At 38.5% G+C, this 14,683-nt stretch overlaps 1 protein-coding gene across 5 annotated transcripts in view; it reads left to right on the forward strand.

Moving 5' to 3' along the window:
* The window catches only part of Tasp1 (taspase 1), a 201,562-nt gene that overhangs the window by 68,017 nt on the left and 118,862 nt on the right, over nt 1-14,683 (forward strand). For all 5 annotated transcript variants that reach the window (XR_007834444.1, XM_051183284.1, XM_051183283.1 and 2 more), the window contains one exon: nt 888-994. Coding sequence is in view for 4 of the 5 variants with exons in the window: in XM_051183284.1 (XP_051039241.1) it covers nt 888-994 (107 nt within the window). In the remaining variant the exon portion in view is untranslated. The remainder of the gene's footprint in view (nt 1-887; nt 995-14,683) is intronic.

Raw genomic sequence — 14,683 nt, forward strand, 5'->3', positions numbered from 1 at the left:
TGTGAGCCACTATACCAGGTTTCCTCAGTGTTTTTTTTTTTAATTGCCTTCTTTCTCTCTGAATAGTCTTTGGCCAAACAGTGAAGAAGAAACTTAAAAGAGGAGTGTGTTTTGGCTACAGTTTGAGAGGCAATGTCCACTGATCCATAGTTAAGAAACAGAGAGACACGAAGATTGGTGCTCAGCTTGCTTTCTTATTTTTAGTGAGTTCAGTACCCCATACCATGGAATGGTCTACCAGCATTTCAGGCGAGTCTCAGTTAAACCTCTCCAGAAGTCCCTGTAAAGACTCAGACAGGGGCATTTCCCTGGTGACTCCAAATCCAGTCCAGTTGGCAGTGAAGATTAAGCTTGCTGAGGTCACCTTTTCTTCCCTTAGATGATACAGATAATATGGACTCTTCCCTACTCACCCATCAGTGCCCCTTTTTAGAATTTCCTGTGAAAACTTTCCTTTCCATCCAGGGACAAGGTTGAAACTTGCAGCCTTATTTGTTAGTTTGTGACAGCTTGTTTTGCCTTTCCTAGGGGTCTATCAACCACTGGGATGCCCTTCTTTTCTTGTAGCTCATCTCTAGTATGCTTTCTAGTACTTTGTTACAAAATTTCATCTCTTCTGCCAATGTATGAGCTGACCATGGGTCACCTGGTGCCCCTGGGCCCTGTCTACCTTAAGAACTTAATTGTTTCCTTGATTTGATCTTTTCCTAAAGTTTATAAACTTTTTGTTTCATTTTCCTATTTTGTCAGGGTACATTGAAAAACTTTAAAACCAACAGTTCAACAGTCTTAAGTGCTTTTTTTCTGGGAAGACTAATCAAGATAATCTCACTTGCCTTCTTGCTTCATTAATTCTCAAGTAGTATTTTTGCTCTTCCCTTTTGTAGGATTCAGCTTAGCTGCATTTAAAAGGAACAAGAGGAAACTAGAACTGGCAGAAAGGGTGGAAACAGACTTCATTCAGCTAAAGAAAAGACGACAATCAAGTGCAAAGGTCAGGAGGTGTCTCCACTATTTGATGATGTGTGACAGCGATACTGCTGACCTGCCTTTAGAACAGTACAGTCCATTTGAAATACAACACATGCTATAAATGTATTTTAAAACAAAGTGGAGCTGGTGGGGTTCATTAAGCAAATACCTATCTCCAACTCTGACAACCCCAGTTCCTTCCCTAAAACCCACGTGCAAGGAGAGAGCTGACTCCTGTAAGTTGTCCTCTGACTTTCACACATGTAACATTCACTTGAGCATGTGCATACATGCATACATAATACATGTATAAAAATGTAACTTAAAAAGTAAAATTTGAGTTCGGTGTGGTGGTGCACACCTTTAATCCCAGGACTCAGGAGGCAGAGGCAGGTAGATATCTGAGTTCAAGGACAACCTGGTCTGTAGAGAGAATTCTATGACAGCCAGAGCTACACAGAGAAAGTCTGTCTCAAAGTAAAAACAAACAACAACAAAAACAAAAGTAGAGTTTGATTGTGAAAAGAAACAGTTGAAATTAATTTTAAAATGTAAACAACTAAAATTGATTTTGGTAATATATTTTGTTATTCAAGTGAAATATCTTTTGAAATACAATCAGTGGGAAAATTAACAGCGAGCTATTTTGATGTTTTGTTGAGGGATGGTAGTTTGGTTCAGTGTAAAGGCACTTGTTGCCAAACATGGTGACCTGAGCTTGATCCCCAAGGTCTACATGGTAGAAGGGCAGAGTAGACTTGTGAAAGTTGTCCTTTGATATTAGAATCATACTTTGCATTGCCTGAAAATGTTTTAAAATGAAACTTAATTCAAATTGAGTAAAATAAGAAATTCAACTTCTCATTTGCTCATTCTTTGTTTCACTCCCTCAGTGGACACAAAATGCTGCATGACTGTTGTATTGTTTTGGTCCTGCTGTACTTGCTTTTGAGTGTAGAGTGAAATTGGAAGGTATAGCATTCTTCTTCAGCCTATGGCTTCAGCTCATGGTTGGTGTGTCAGGTCACATATTCCTTTGGGGTACCTTATCTGTATCTAGCTGTTCTTTAATGCCTCATGAACTGGTTCATGTTTTCTATCAAAGTTTTGTTTGGTTACAGTAAATGAAAAATAAACCATTTTTCATAGTGATGGGCATTTTCTCTATGTTTCCTCATGGGATAATGCATTAACTATTTTGGTTCAATTCTCCTTGTATGTGCCTCACAATAATGGGTTTTAGGAAGCAAATGAACAAATTATTATGTAAATTTTGATGAAAACGGGTATAGGCTGGTTCTCTTATTTTGTGTTCCTGCATCCTTTGAGATACCTAGGTAGACAATTAGGGGTATCTGACTTGTCTGTCTGTAAGCCAAGTTAAGTATTTGGGAGGTTGAGTAGATAGGTCACAGGGCATAGAGTATATTACCTTTTTTCAAAAACAAAATGCATGTAGTAGACAGTTTCATTTGTTTTAATAACTGTATATACTCTTGCAGCCCAAGTCATTTCAAGACATAGAACATTTCAGGTTTTGTTGGCCTGCAGTTAACATATAACCTAAATAGTAGGCATTATTCCATTTTTGTCCTGCCATAGATGTTTTGTGTTGTTTTGTGTTGCTGCTATGTGGAATGCATTCTCTTCTGTTGACCTTCTTTCACAGAATATTTTTAGATGTCCTGTTATTGGTTCCTTAAAACAAATAGATAAAAACAAAAATCGTACTAAGTAATATTTCCTAATGTGCATATACTATAATTTATTTGCTTATACATTTCTCCTGTTGGAGATTGGCTGTTTTGGATGTTTACTATTAAGAGTAATACTACTGTGAAATTTTTACAGTTCTTTTTGTGGTTATTAGTTGAGAATTTTATGCATAGAAATATCAATATTTTACAGAGGCTATTTTTAGCTGGGTATTACCAATTCAGATCATTCATATTTTTTCCTCAGAAAATGATTGTATGCTAGCTTATAAGAAATCAGTGGTGAAACTGTGGTCAGGTTATAAAATAAATGAAAAGAAGTAGTGGTGAAAAAAATGTTCTAGTGAGACTTTGTTTTAGTGAAGAGACATAAAAGTGTGTGTGTGTAATTACAATTATTATTTTATAATATTAATTAATTAATTCCCCCACTCCCCTCCTCTCATTCCTCCTCCTTTCCCTCCCCCTAAACCCATTCCTCCTCTTTTTCTGTTCAGAAAGGGACAGGCCTTCCATGGGTATCAGTAAAGCAAGGTCTATCAAGTTGCCCCAAGACTAGGCACTTCCTCTTGTATTTAGGTTGGACAAAGCAATCCAGTTTGAGGAATAGGTTCCCAAGAGCCAGCCAAAGCATTAGGCACAGCTCCTGCTTCCATTGTTAGGAGTCCCACAAAAATGTAAGCTATACAAGTGTCACATATGTCACATGCAGGCTCACTGGTGTGTTGGTTCAGACTCAGTGAGTTCCTATGAGCCAGGTTAGTTATTTCTGTGGGTTTTTTTGTAACATCCTTGATCCTCTGGTTCCTATAATCCTTCCTCCTTCTCTTCAGCAGGATTCCCTGAGCTTGGCCAAATGTTTGACTATGGATCTCTGTATCTGTTTCTCTCTGATGACAATTATGCAGTCACCAGTCTGATCACAGGGGATGGCCAGTTCATGCTATGTATCCACTATTGCTAAAAGTCATCCTTATAGATTTGTGTGAGTTTTCCTTGCACTAGGTTTCTACTTGACCTGAAATGACACCCCCTTCCAGTCATCTCTTTCACTACTCTCACACTCCTCCTATCCCCCAACCCAATCCCTCAAGTTTCCATACCCACATACCCCCAGCCTACCAAGGAGATCTCTTCTGTTTCTCCTTCCCAGAAAGATCCATGTATCTCCTCCTCCCCCTTGGTCCCTCCTTATCACCTAGCCTCTCTGGGTCTGTAGATTGTTTCCTGTTTATCTTTTACAGTCAATATACACTTATGAGTGAGTACATACCATGTCTGTCTTTCTGGGTCTGGGTTACCTCACTCAGCGTGTTTTTTTTTCTTTTTTTTCTAGTTCCATTAGTTGGCCCTCAGATTTCCTGATGTCATTATTTTTTAATAGTTGAGTAATGTAGTGATATATTGTTTATGATTTATTAAAGCTTTACTGAGGATTCAGAAATGCAGAGTCAGCCTCAAGCTATAGGAATCAGGCAGAGGTGGTGGTACACATCTTTAATCCTAGCACTCAGGATTAAGATATAGACAGATCTCTGAGTTCAAGGCCACCCATATCTACACAAGAGTAAATCAGTCTAAAAGAGAATTGTAGCTCATACCTTTAATCCCAGGACTCATGAGAGGTATATAAATCAGTATCAGGAGTCAGCATGAGGCCTTCATTCTCCAGCCACACTAAGGAGAGGTTACATTCTGAGACTTGGTGAGAGCTAGTGGAGACAGGATCAGTCCATTCAGCCTGAGGCAGAGGTAAGAATATGGTGGCCAACTTGAAGTTTGAACTCCAATATTAGTCTCTGGGTTATTTATTAATTCATATTACAGAGTAATACTTCACTGTGTAATGTACCATATTTTCTTTATTCATTCTTTAGTTGTTTCCAGGTTCTGGCTATTACAAATAAAGGTACTAAGAACATATGTGAGCAAGGGTCCTTGAGCATCCTTTGGGTATATGCTCAAGAATGGTATAGCCGGGTCTTGAGGTAGATTGATTCCCAGTTTTCTGAGAAATTGCTATATTGATTTCCAAAGTGGCTGTACAAGTTTTCACTGCCCCCCCCCAGCATTGGAGGACTGTTCTTGCTTCATATCCTCCCCAGCATAAGTTGGCATTTGTGTATTTGATCTTAGCCATTTTGACAGGTGTAAGATGAAATCTCATAGTCATTTTGATTTGCATTTTTCCAGTGGTTAAGGTTGATGAACATTTCTTTAAGTGTTTCCCTGTCATTTGAGATTCTTCTGTTGAGGAGTCTCTATTTAGGTCTGTACCCCATTTTTAAATTGGTTTATTTTTGATGTCTAGTTTCTTGAGTTCTTTATATATTTTGGAGACCAGCCCTCTGTTAGATGTGGGGTATGTTTTATAATTGTTAAGGAGGATTTAAAAAAAGCACACAATGATATGCTCTAGTAGCCTAGATGTGAGAATCTGAAGATAAGATTCTCTTCATTAGGATGCTAGTAGAGTCTCACTTGAGTTGACATGTGAGAAATATAATCAGTCAGCAGAAGAATGTAATACTCAGAACCAAGTGGGTATCCAGAGCCATTGGGAGAATGAAGAAGAGAGGCATTGTGGACAGGGGAGAGTGGTATGTGATGAAGCTGAAGAGGCAGGAGAGGACTAGATCTTTCTGGATGGAATGCATGTGGAAAGGAATTTCAGCTTTATTTCAAGAGCTACCTTGTAGTGTGCTATGCTCCTTTGTTCCTTTTAGCTGAATGCATCAATATCCTCATTGTGCTCATTACTTTTTATTATTAAAGTTACATAATGTATTGTTTCATGTTAAACAAGAATAATGAGTTTAAAAAGAGAATTGTCTATTTGAAACCTAATAATTGAATATTGAGTGCTCTTCTGGAAAAATAAATTGAAAAAACAGAACTGGTTTCTAAAAAATTTTTATAATTATGGGTAAGTGGGCTAGAAAGATTGATTAAAAACCAAAAAATCTATACATTATTCAGAGTGTTTTGTTATAATCTATTTAATATTCTCTTTTACATAATGTGAAACTCAAAATCATAAGGCATTTTTTTTCTGTTTATTAAGAAAAACAGTATAGAACATTGTCTTCAGACCTGCATTCAAAGAAAAGACTTTGGTTCTATCAAAAAGTCAGGGCTATGCATGACTATCAGTGGTAGAACCTTTGCTTAAAGTGTAGAAGAACCTGGGTTCAATCCTTAGCAGTATGGAAAACAAAAACAAAAACAAAAAACAAGAAGACATAAAGATATTTTTGTTAAGTTTTTCATCACCGGCAAAATACCTGAAATGATTTGCTTACAAGGAGGAGTGTAGTGAGGTAGTCCTTCTGTAGCACTGACCACGCCCATTGGGGGGTGGAGTGATGGGCGGAGGTGACCTGAGGAAGGAGGTCGGAGGGGGCCAGGAAGGCGCTCTCTCTTGCTGGCGTGACTCGGACAGGAGAGGATCGGGTTGAATTTCCTGGTGTTCATCTGTCTAGGTTGTAAGTTATTTCTCCCTGAATAAACATCTATTCGGCCTATTTGTTTATCCTGATCCTTATTTACCGCAATATCTGGTGTCAGAAGTGGGATTTACATGTAGGTATATGTAAATAGTTATATTGTTTAAGTATTTGTTCCTGCTTTACTCAGGAAAGTTTTAATCAGTCTTTTTAGCTAAGTTCCCGAGTATTACAGATTATCTTCACTCACATTTCCTGTACCCATGAGATTAGTCAGATATAGATGCTTAATCTTCAATCACTTCATAGACATGCAGAACATGGCATTTAAATGTTTTAATATTAGTACTCCATTGACATGAGACACTGTTGCTCCTGACAGCACCGTGCACCTTCCCGAAAATATGTTGGACACTGTTGTTGCTCCTGCTGGAGTTCAATCTTGCCTCAGCTAATGGCCTGTTGGGCATAGAATTGCCCCCACCTTGACCACTGATTTGGATATGCAGTCCTATGTGCTTGCAGGAGACAAATATAGAAGACTGCTTGACCTTGCCAAGTCAGGGTAAGACAGCCATTCTATTTCCCTGCTGTTGTTGTGGTCTGTCAAGTTCTCTTGGCCTTAGCCAAATCTGGGTGTACCAACGTCGCTGTGAGACCTAGGGTGACTGTTCAGGTGGCTTGCTGTTTCTGTCCTTGCTGCACCTTTTGGAAGTTGTCCATCCACATTTCCTGTCTACTCTAGTATTGTTATTTTCCTTCTCAGGTCTTGATGAGTTTGAAGATTAAACTATCACAACTATTATTCTCTCTTCCTAGTTAGATATATTAGGTACTAGACTTACGTTTTCCAGCTTTGGACAACTCTATTGTAAACTCCATTATGCCCTCACCCTAGGACTAGATATGTAGGTCATTTTGTTCTCGATTTTCCTTTTCTTAGAGCACACTTGTTATTCACTGTTTTGTATATAGTTTTGTATTAAGCCTAAATCTTTTCTTTAGACTAAAAGGGGAATTGTAGTGAGGTAGTCCTTCTGTAGCACTGACCACGCCCATTGGGGGGTGGAGCGATGGGCGGAGGTGACCTGAGGAAGGAGGTCGGAGGGGGCCAGGAAGGCGCTCTCTCTTGCTGGCGTGACTCGGACAGGAGAGGATCGGGTTGAATTTCCTGGTGTTCATCTGTCTAGGTTGTAAGTTATTTCTCCCTGAATAAACATCTATTCGGCCTATTTGTTTATCCTGATCCTTATTTACCGCGATAGAGGAGAGCTTCATTTTGGCTTTCAAAGGTTTCATGTGGCCATTTGGGCTATTGCTGCCATGCCTTGGATGAAGCAGTATATTCTGGCTGTGGCCAAGATAAAGGAAACCTGCCCACTTCATGGCAGGCAAGAAGCAAAAATAGTGGGCTAGGGTCTCCATATCTCTTTCCGGTGTACTCTGCAGAGACCTAGTTTCCTCAGTTTTCTTCCCATCTTTTAATGGTTCCACAGCCTTCCCAGTAGTGTGCCAGGCTCTCAACCAAGCATGTGACACCAAAAGACATTATAGCAAATACACATTTAAAAATATGCACATCTGCTTTTCCTAGAGTATTTTCAACTTTTGAAAATTTGAACCAACCCGTCCTCATTATTATTGGAAAGCTTGCTGTGATAGGGAGAAATATTAGCTGTGAAGTTGGTTATATGAGCACATACATGTTCATGGACAGGAGCTTTGTTCCACATGAGCAAGGTGGGAGGATGATATCTATGATGAAATTGGTGACGTTAAAGGGAATATGTGTCCACATTGATGCATTCCCTGGAGAGTAAGGCTACAGGAGAGATTTGCATCTGACTCTCAAGCCAGGTTAAGATGTAGAAACTGGGAGAACAAGGAACTACCTGAAGAAAAAGGAGACAAAGGTACCTGGACTCACATGTGTTCATGCATGCATTCGTATGAGAGAGGGGGTGGGATAGTGCTAAGGGAGGAACATTTATTTCAAGGAAAGTCTTTGCTCGGTCACATGCTCCCGAGGAGTGGCTGTTGGGTTTGGCATCTGGAGACTGTTGTGGATGGATTGTATTTGTGACATAATGGATGGCAGATGGGCATGGCATGGGTTGGTCAGCGAGAAGAAGGGTCATTGTAGCTCTTGAGAGGTTTTGTCATGGAGGTGAAAGAGACCACAAGGAAGAGTTGATGGCATGCTCATTAATTTCTGTGAACCAACTCAGTCTTATGAACTTATTTTCTAGATATAGAGTTTGTAGGTTTTAAGCTGTAATATTTTAAAGTCAGAAATACAGGTTTTTGGTAATTATCTATTTTTAGATATTGGTATTTCTGGTTTTTTATCGTTGCTTAATTTTTTTGTGACTTATATGGTAGAGACAGGAAAGATTACTATTTAACTGTTGTATTTTTGTTATTTGTTGTTGTATTATAGTTTAATATAAAAATAGTAGTAAACACTTGGCTCTGTTCTCTCTAGGTGGGCTTAGCTCTTGGTTTTTCTTCAATCTCTAATTGTGTATAGGTATCTGTGCTTGCTGTGTTCTGAGACAAAAAGCAAAAGGTAATTTAGTCAGTACTAATCTTTATCACATCTGGGAGAAGAAACAATCCTCTTGGAAGGACACAATCAGCTGATTGGTCTGGTGCTATACGTGCTTGTGCCACAGGAAGACTGAGTTCATGGTGAAGAGAAGACCTTTATTCTTAGAAAATAGACATGGTGCACACCATAGTTTAGATTTCATAAATATCACTTTCAAGCAGCAAGTCTTGGATATGATTGGAAAGGACTCGTATTCTTAGAGTATTAAAAGAAGTTGGGGATATTGTTTGATCTCAACATTTTTGATGTTTCAAATCCCCCCTTTTCCTTTTTGTTCTTCACAAGCATATTGCCTAAATAGTTTCCATCTCCTTTTTTTGTAGTTGAATGTGTATTGTTATCCTCATCCCACCACGTGCATAAAGTAATTTAAGCTCTTGGTTAATTCTATTGGCTTTTACGTAAAGCAACTCTTATGTAGGACAGTGTGGCAAATGCTCGTTAGACCTTGTCCATTGTGCAAGTGTGTTTTCGTCAGTGTCTAAGAAACAAAATCAGAAAATAAGCACTGCTTTTTGTGCTTTCATACCATGTTGTGTGTTCAAAACCACTCTAAAGAGATGCTACAACTTTTAATTTTGGTTCTTTAGCCACCACACAGGGACATTAAATTGGCCACATGTTTCAGAAAGGAAATGTTGGGACTTGCTTTGTGTGCTTCATATAAATATATTCTATTCTTTTGAAGTATATTGTGGGTAATGTTTTCCCCTTTTCCCCTCCATCTTGAAGTTATTATGTAAGCGCTTAACTGCATCATACTAAATCACTGTATTTTTTTGGGTGAGAGGTAGGTTAACATCAAAGAAAATGAGTGCCCCCCAAACAACATATTTTCTTCAGATTGTTCCCTTTGTACACACGTCTGCATTTTGTGTGCAAGAAAGAGTATCATTATTATTTTCTTGAACTTTACTTTGCTTCATCTGATGCTTTGTTTTTCTGAGTTAATAGAAATGTGGCCTTCTATCACTTTTGAAAAGAGACATATATTACGTATTAGCTCTGTAAAATAGGAAATTCCCCCAGTAAAGTGATTACCTTCCTTTTGAAACCATTGCTGTGAATGCCAGATATTAAAAATTGCAACAACCCCATCTAAGAAAATCTTTATTACTTGATGAGCCTACTCTACAGGGTTTTCCATGTTAACTGGCATTAGGTTGGTCCGTCATTAAATCTGTTCCTATGTCATATGTTTATTTACATGGGTTTTGGACCTGATGATCAGTATTTTTCATTTTAACTTCATAGTGATGCTTTTATTTTTATTACATTTATGTATTCATTTTGTGTGCATGTGCATGGGCTTATGTATGCCATGCCATGCTTGTGGAGACCAGACACAACTTGTGTTTTTCTGTTTTTTTTCCTTCTACCTCGTGGGCCCTGGGGCTAGACTCAGGTAGTCAGGTTTAGTGGCAAGCACCTTTACCCACTGAGCCATCTCTCACTGATCGGATGGTGATCCTTTAGTCTATAGTTTGTGCTGTTTTATGGTAATTCATTCATATTTAAAACCTTTAACGATAGATGGTGGAGTAGCTTTTACTGTACTAGCTTTTACTCATTTCAGGAAAAGCTTCTAAGTACATGTATTCAGTTGTTATGGAGATTGGGCTTCTAACTAGAGCTAAGTTTTAAAACTATAGTTATCTAATTATATACACTTGAAAATTATGGATAAAGCAAAATTCCTGCAAAAGCAGTGTTAATAAATTTAACTGTTCATTTATTTTGTAATGGAAGTAACCAGTGGTATTCTTGAATACTTATTAAAAGTTAACATCAGATATCATCAGCCTTGTAAATTTTTCTTAGTTTTGTATGAGAAACCAAGAATTTTTTTATACACTGCTAATTAACTCAGAAACTAAATGTGAAACCACTTTCAACTTTACTTTCCTCTGTGATAAAGTGGCATGTTGAACCACATGGTTACTGTGCTGTAGATAATTTTGTTAAGTTTTTGTTGGTAACAGTTTGTTCATGTTCACCTGTTTCTCTCATGAAAGTTTTTGTTTGTTTGTTTTTTTTTTAATTATTCTAGTGAATCTTAAATCTGACTGACATTAGATACAGCTGAGGAGCTAAACACTGTAGATTGTTAGAGGCTCTGCTACTGTTGGGTAAGCTAGTGGGCCAACACTTGAGGTCATTGCTTCTGTTTTTTTTTTTTTTTTTTTTTTTTTTTTTAACATTTAAGTTAGCGTGTAAAGCAGTGGGTTTTGTTATGGCGTATTCCGTATTCATATCTATATAATCATTAAAACAATTACTTATTGATTCTCTGTGTGTGGGTGGGGTGGGGTGCACATGCCATGGTGCACATATGTGTGGAGGTTGGAGAACAACTGTGAGAGTTGGTTCTCTCCTAGCATGTGGATTCTGGGGATCAAATTTTAGGATGTCTGGCTTAGTTGTATTTTTACCTTCTGGCCATCTCAAAGACCCTACTGTTACTTTATACCCTGTTCTTAGTCATTCCTCAATTCTAGTGCTCCTCCTGTCCTCTCATTGTGCTGGTCGCATACCTTTTCAGTCACATGCACCCCATTGTTCTCGGTTTAACCCCCTCCTGAGATCTCTTCCCCTTCTCATTGTCTCCTTTCTGTTTTCAGAACCCCCCCCCCTTATAAATTTAAACCTAGACTCCTCAGCTGAAAGAAAACATGCCATAGTTGCCTTTTGTGAGTATGAGCTACTTAATTTGAATATAATCTTCATTTGCATATATTTTCCAACAAATTTCATCTTTCTTTCCTGCTTAGTAAAATTTTATGTGTGACTGTAGGGGATAGCTTAGGTGATAGAGCGCTTGCTATACAAAATTTGTGGACCTGCCTTTGATCCTCAGAACTCCTATAAAAGGTGGGGATTTGGTGATCAGGCACTTGCAGTTTCACTGCTGGGAAGCAGAGACAGGCAGATCTTTACAACTTTTTGGTCAGCAAACTCTTAAGTCAATGAGAGACTCTCATTTAAAAAAAAAATAAAAAAATAAAAAAGGTGGATAGCACTGGAAATCAACTTCTGGCTTCCACCCATGTTTGTACCATGTAAGCACGTACACTCCATTGTAAATATAATCTCTTTATTCACTTGTTGATTGGCATCTAATCTAGACTTGATTACATTGTTTTCTTTATTCCTTCCTCCTTCCCTTCCTCCCTCCCTCCCTTTCCTTTTTCCCTCTGTGATAGGTCTCTCTGTAGCTCAGGCTGTCAATTAGGCTGGCCTTAAATTTAAGAAGAATCCATGAATCATCCTGCCCCAGTCTCCTGATCTGCCATGCTCAGTATTGGCTTCTCTCTCTCTCAGCTTTTATAAGTAGTACAGCAACAATATTTTTGTCTGGTTGACCTGGTCTTTTGAGTGTATACCCAGGAGGTTCTAGTTAGCTTCATTTGTTAGCACCATTTCTAGCTTTTTTAGGAACTTCTATGCTGACATCCTTAGTTACATTCTCACCAGTAGCAAATATAGGTTCCCCTTTGCTCTCATCCTCACTAGCATTTGTTGCTTGTCATTCTTTGGTAATGGTTCTGATTAGGATGAAATGCAATCTTAAAGCAGATGTAGTTCACATTTCCTTGCTGGCCAAGAATGTTAACACTTTTCCAGACTTTTATTGGCCATTTGAACATCTTTTGAGAACTCTCCATTTCATTAGGCCACTTATTGATAGGGTGAGCTGGGTATTTATAGATTCTAGATATTAATTTCCTGTCTATTATATGATTGGTAAAGATATTGCTAGGGTATCTTCACTGTGGTGATTGCTTGCTGTGCAGAAACTTAAAACATTATTTCCTTTGAGACTTATTCAGAAAACCCTTGTATTGAGGCTATGCCCTCAATGGTTGCCTGCAGCAGTTTTAAGTTTTAGGTCTTCCCTTTGGGTCTCAGATTCATTTTGAATTGAGGTTTTTTTTTTTTTTTTTTTTTTTTTTTTTTTTTTTTGTATTCGTGTACCATTTAGAAACACACACACACACACCTTGTTTTGTTTTTCTAAAGGTGCATAATCTAGTTTTGCAAGCACCATGTATTGAAGAGGCTTTTCCCCCTCCCCACAGTGTGAATTTTGACACTTTTGTTGAGCATTGGTGGTAGCTATGAGCTGATGTCTGCATCTTTTATTTTGCTTTGTTTCTGTTATGTGTTTATCACTATGGTTCTGTAGTATAGTTTGAGACCAGGTTCTTTCCCCCTGGGAATTGAATCTAGAGTCTCTCACATGCTCTTCGCCACTGGGCTACAATCCTAGTTCTTTATCATGGGAGAGTATGTTACATTTAGGTGGCAAGGGCCCTTACCCCAGGAGCTATCTGCCCAGTTCAAGATCAGGTATCTTTTAAAAAGAGTATTTATGACTCATATATTATTGTCATTTTTAAAAAAACTTTGATTCTTTACAGCTTTCATATTGTGCATCCCTATCTCACTCATCTCCTTGTCCCATGTTGCCCTCTGCCCTTGCAACCTCTCCTCCAGCTTTCTCAATAGCTTCAGGTTGCAAGGGTTATTGGCCCCTGCAGTGAATCTAGCCAGTCCTGTGCTTTCTTTGTGGGGTGAATGTTTTCAGATAGGATTTCTCTCTGTGGGCTTGGGGGCTCTGGAACTTGATGTGTAGATCATAGAAGTACCTGGTTATGCCTCCCAAGTGCTGGCATCAAAGCCTTGTGCTACCATGCTCATCATGGCAACATTTTTTTTTTTTTTTTTTTTTTTTTTTTGTAAATGGTTTTAGTGTCATTTTTGTTGTGAATCTGTTAAAGATAAAATTTTTTTTTGTTTGTTTGTTTTTGGAGACAGATTTTCTCTATGTAGCTTTGGAGCCTGTCCTGGCACTCGCTCTGTAGACCAGACTGGCCTTGAACTCACAGAGATCTGCCTGCCTTTGCCTCCCCAGTGCTGGGATTAAAGGCATGCAGTACCACTGCCTGCCTGGCAAGATAGTATCTTTTAAATGTGATTTGGTAGGCCATGTGTGCCTAAGAATTTATCCATTTCTGTTAAACATCCCAGTTTTTAAGATTAGAAGTTTAAAAATATTCCCTGATCTCCTTTAGGTTTTATAGGAGTATTGTGGTTTAATAAAGATCTGGAAAAACAAATAGGCTGAATAGATGCTTATTCAGGGAAATAACTTACAACAGAGACAGATGAACAACAGTAGGTTCCTCATTCCAAGAATGCCTCAGGATGCTATTCTGTCCCAGTACTACAAGCAAGAGAGAGCTCTGGGTGGGTGGGGAGCTTCCTCAGACCTAGTTCCCCCAGGTAACATCTGCCCCTGACCCCACCCCTAATAGTCGTGGTCAGTGCCACAGGTGCGGACAAAGTGTATATTTCAGTACAATTCCCCTTTTAGTCTAAAGAAAAGATTTAGGCTTGATACAAAACTATATACAAAATAGTGAATAACAAGTGTGCTCTAAGAAAAGGAAATTTGAGAACATACAAACTTAAAACCTACATATCTAGTCCTAGGGTGAAGGCATAATGGAGTTTACAATAGAGTTGTCCTAAGCTGGAAAGCTTAATTCTAGTACCTAATATATCTAACTAAGAAGACAGCATCTCTGTATATTGTTTGAGGCTGAATTGGCTCTGGGACTAGGCTGAGGGAAAACTGCTCGTAACATAGGAGTCTGTTAATTTATCTTTTGTTCATCCCTAATTTTGTTAAGTTTATTTGGATAGGAGTTTGTTAATCTTGTTTACCTTTTCCAAGAATCAACATATCAACATTTTTTTTTTTTTTTTTGGTTTTGATCTATACATTTTTTCCCCCTACTCACCTTCCTTCCTTTCCTTTCCCACCCTCTTCCTCCTGACCCCACTCTCCCAATTTACTCAGGAGATCTTGTCTTTTTCCCTTTCCTAGGCAGATCCATGTATGTCTCTCTTAGGGTCCTCTTTGTTACCTAGGT

The sequence above is a fragment of the Phodopus roborovskii genome, unplaced genomic scaffold (genome assembly GCF_943737965.1).
Source record: "Phodopus roborovskii unplaced genomic scaffold, PHOROB, whole genome shotgun sequence".
Lineage (NCBI taxonomy): Eukaryota > Metazoa > Chordata > Mammalia > Rodentia > Cricetidae > Phodopus > Phodopus roborovskii.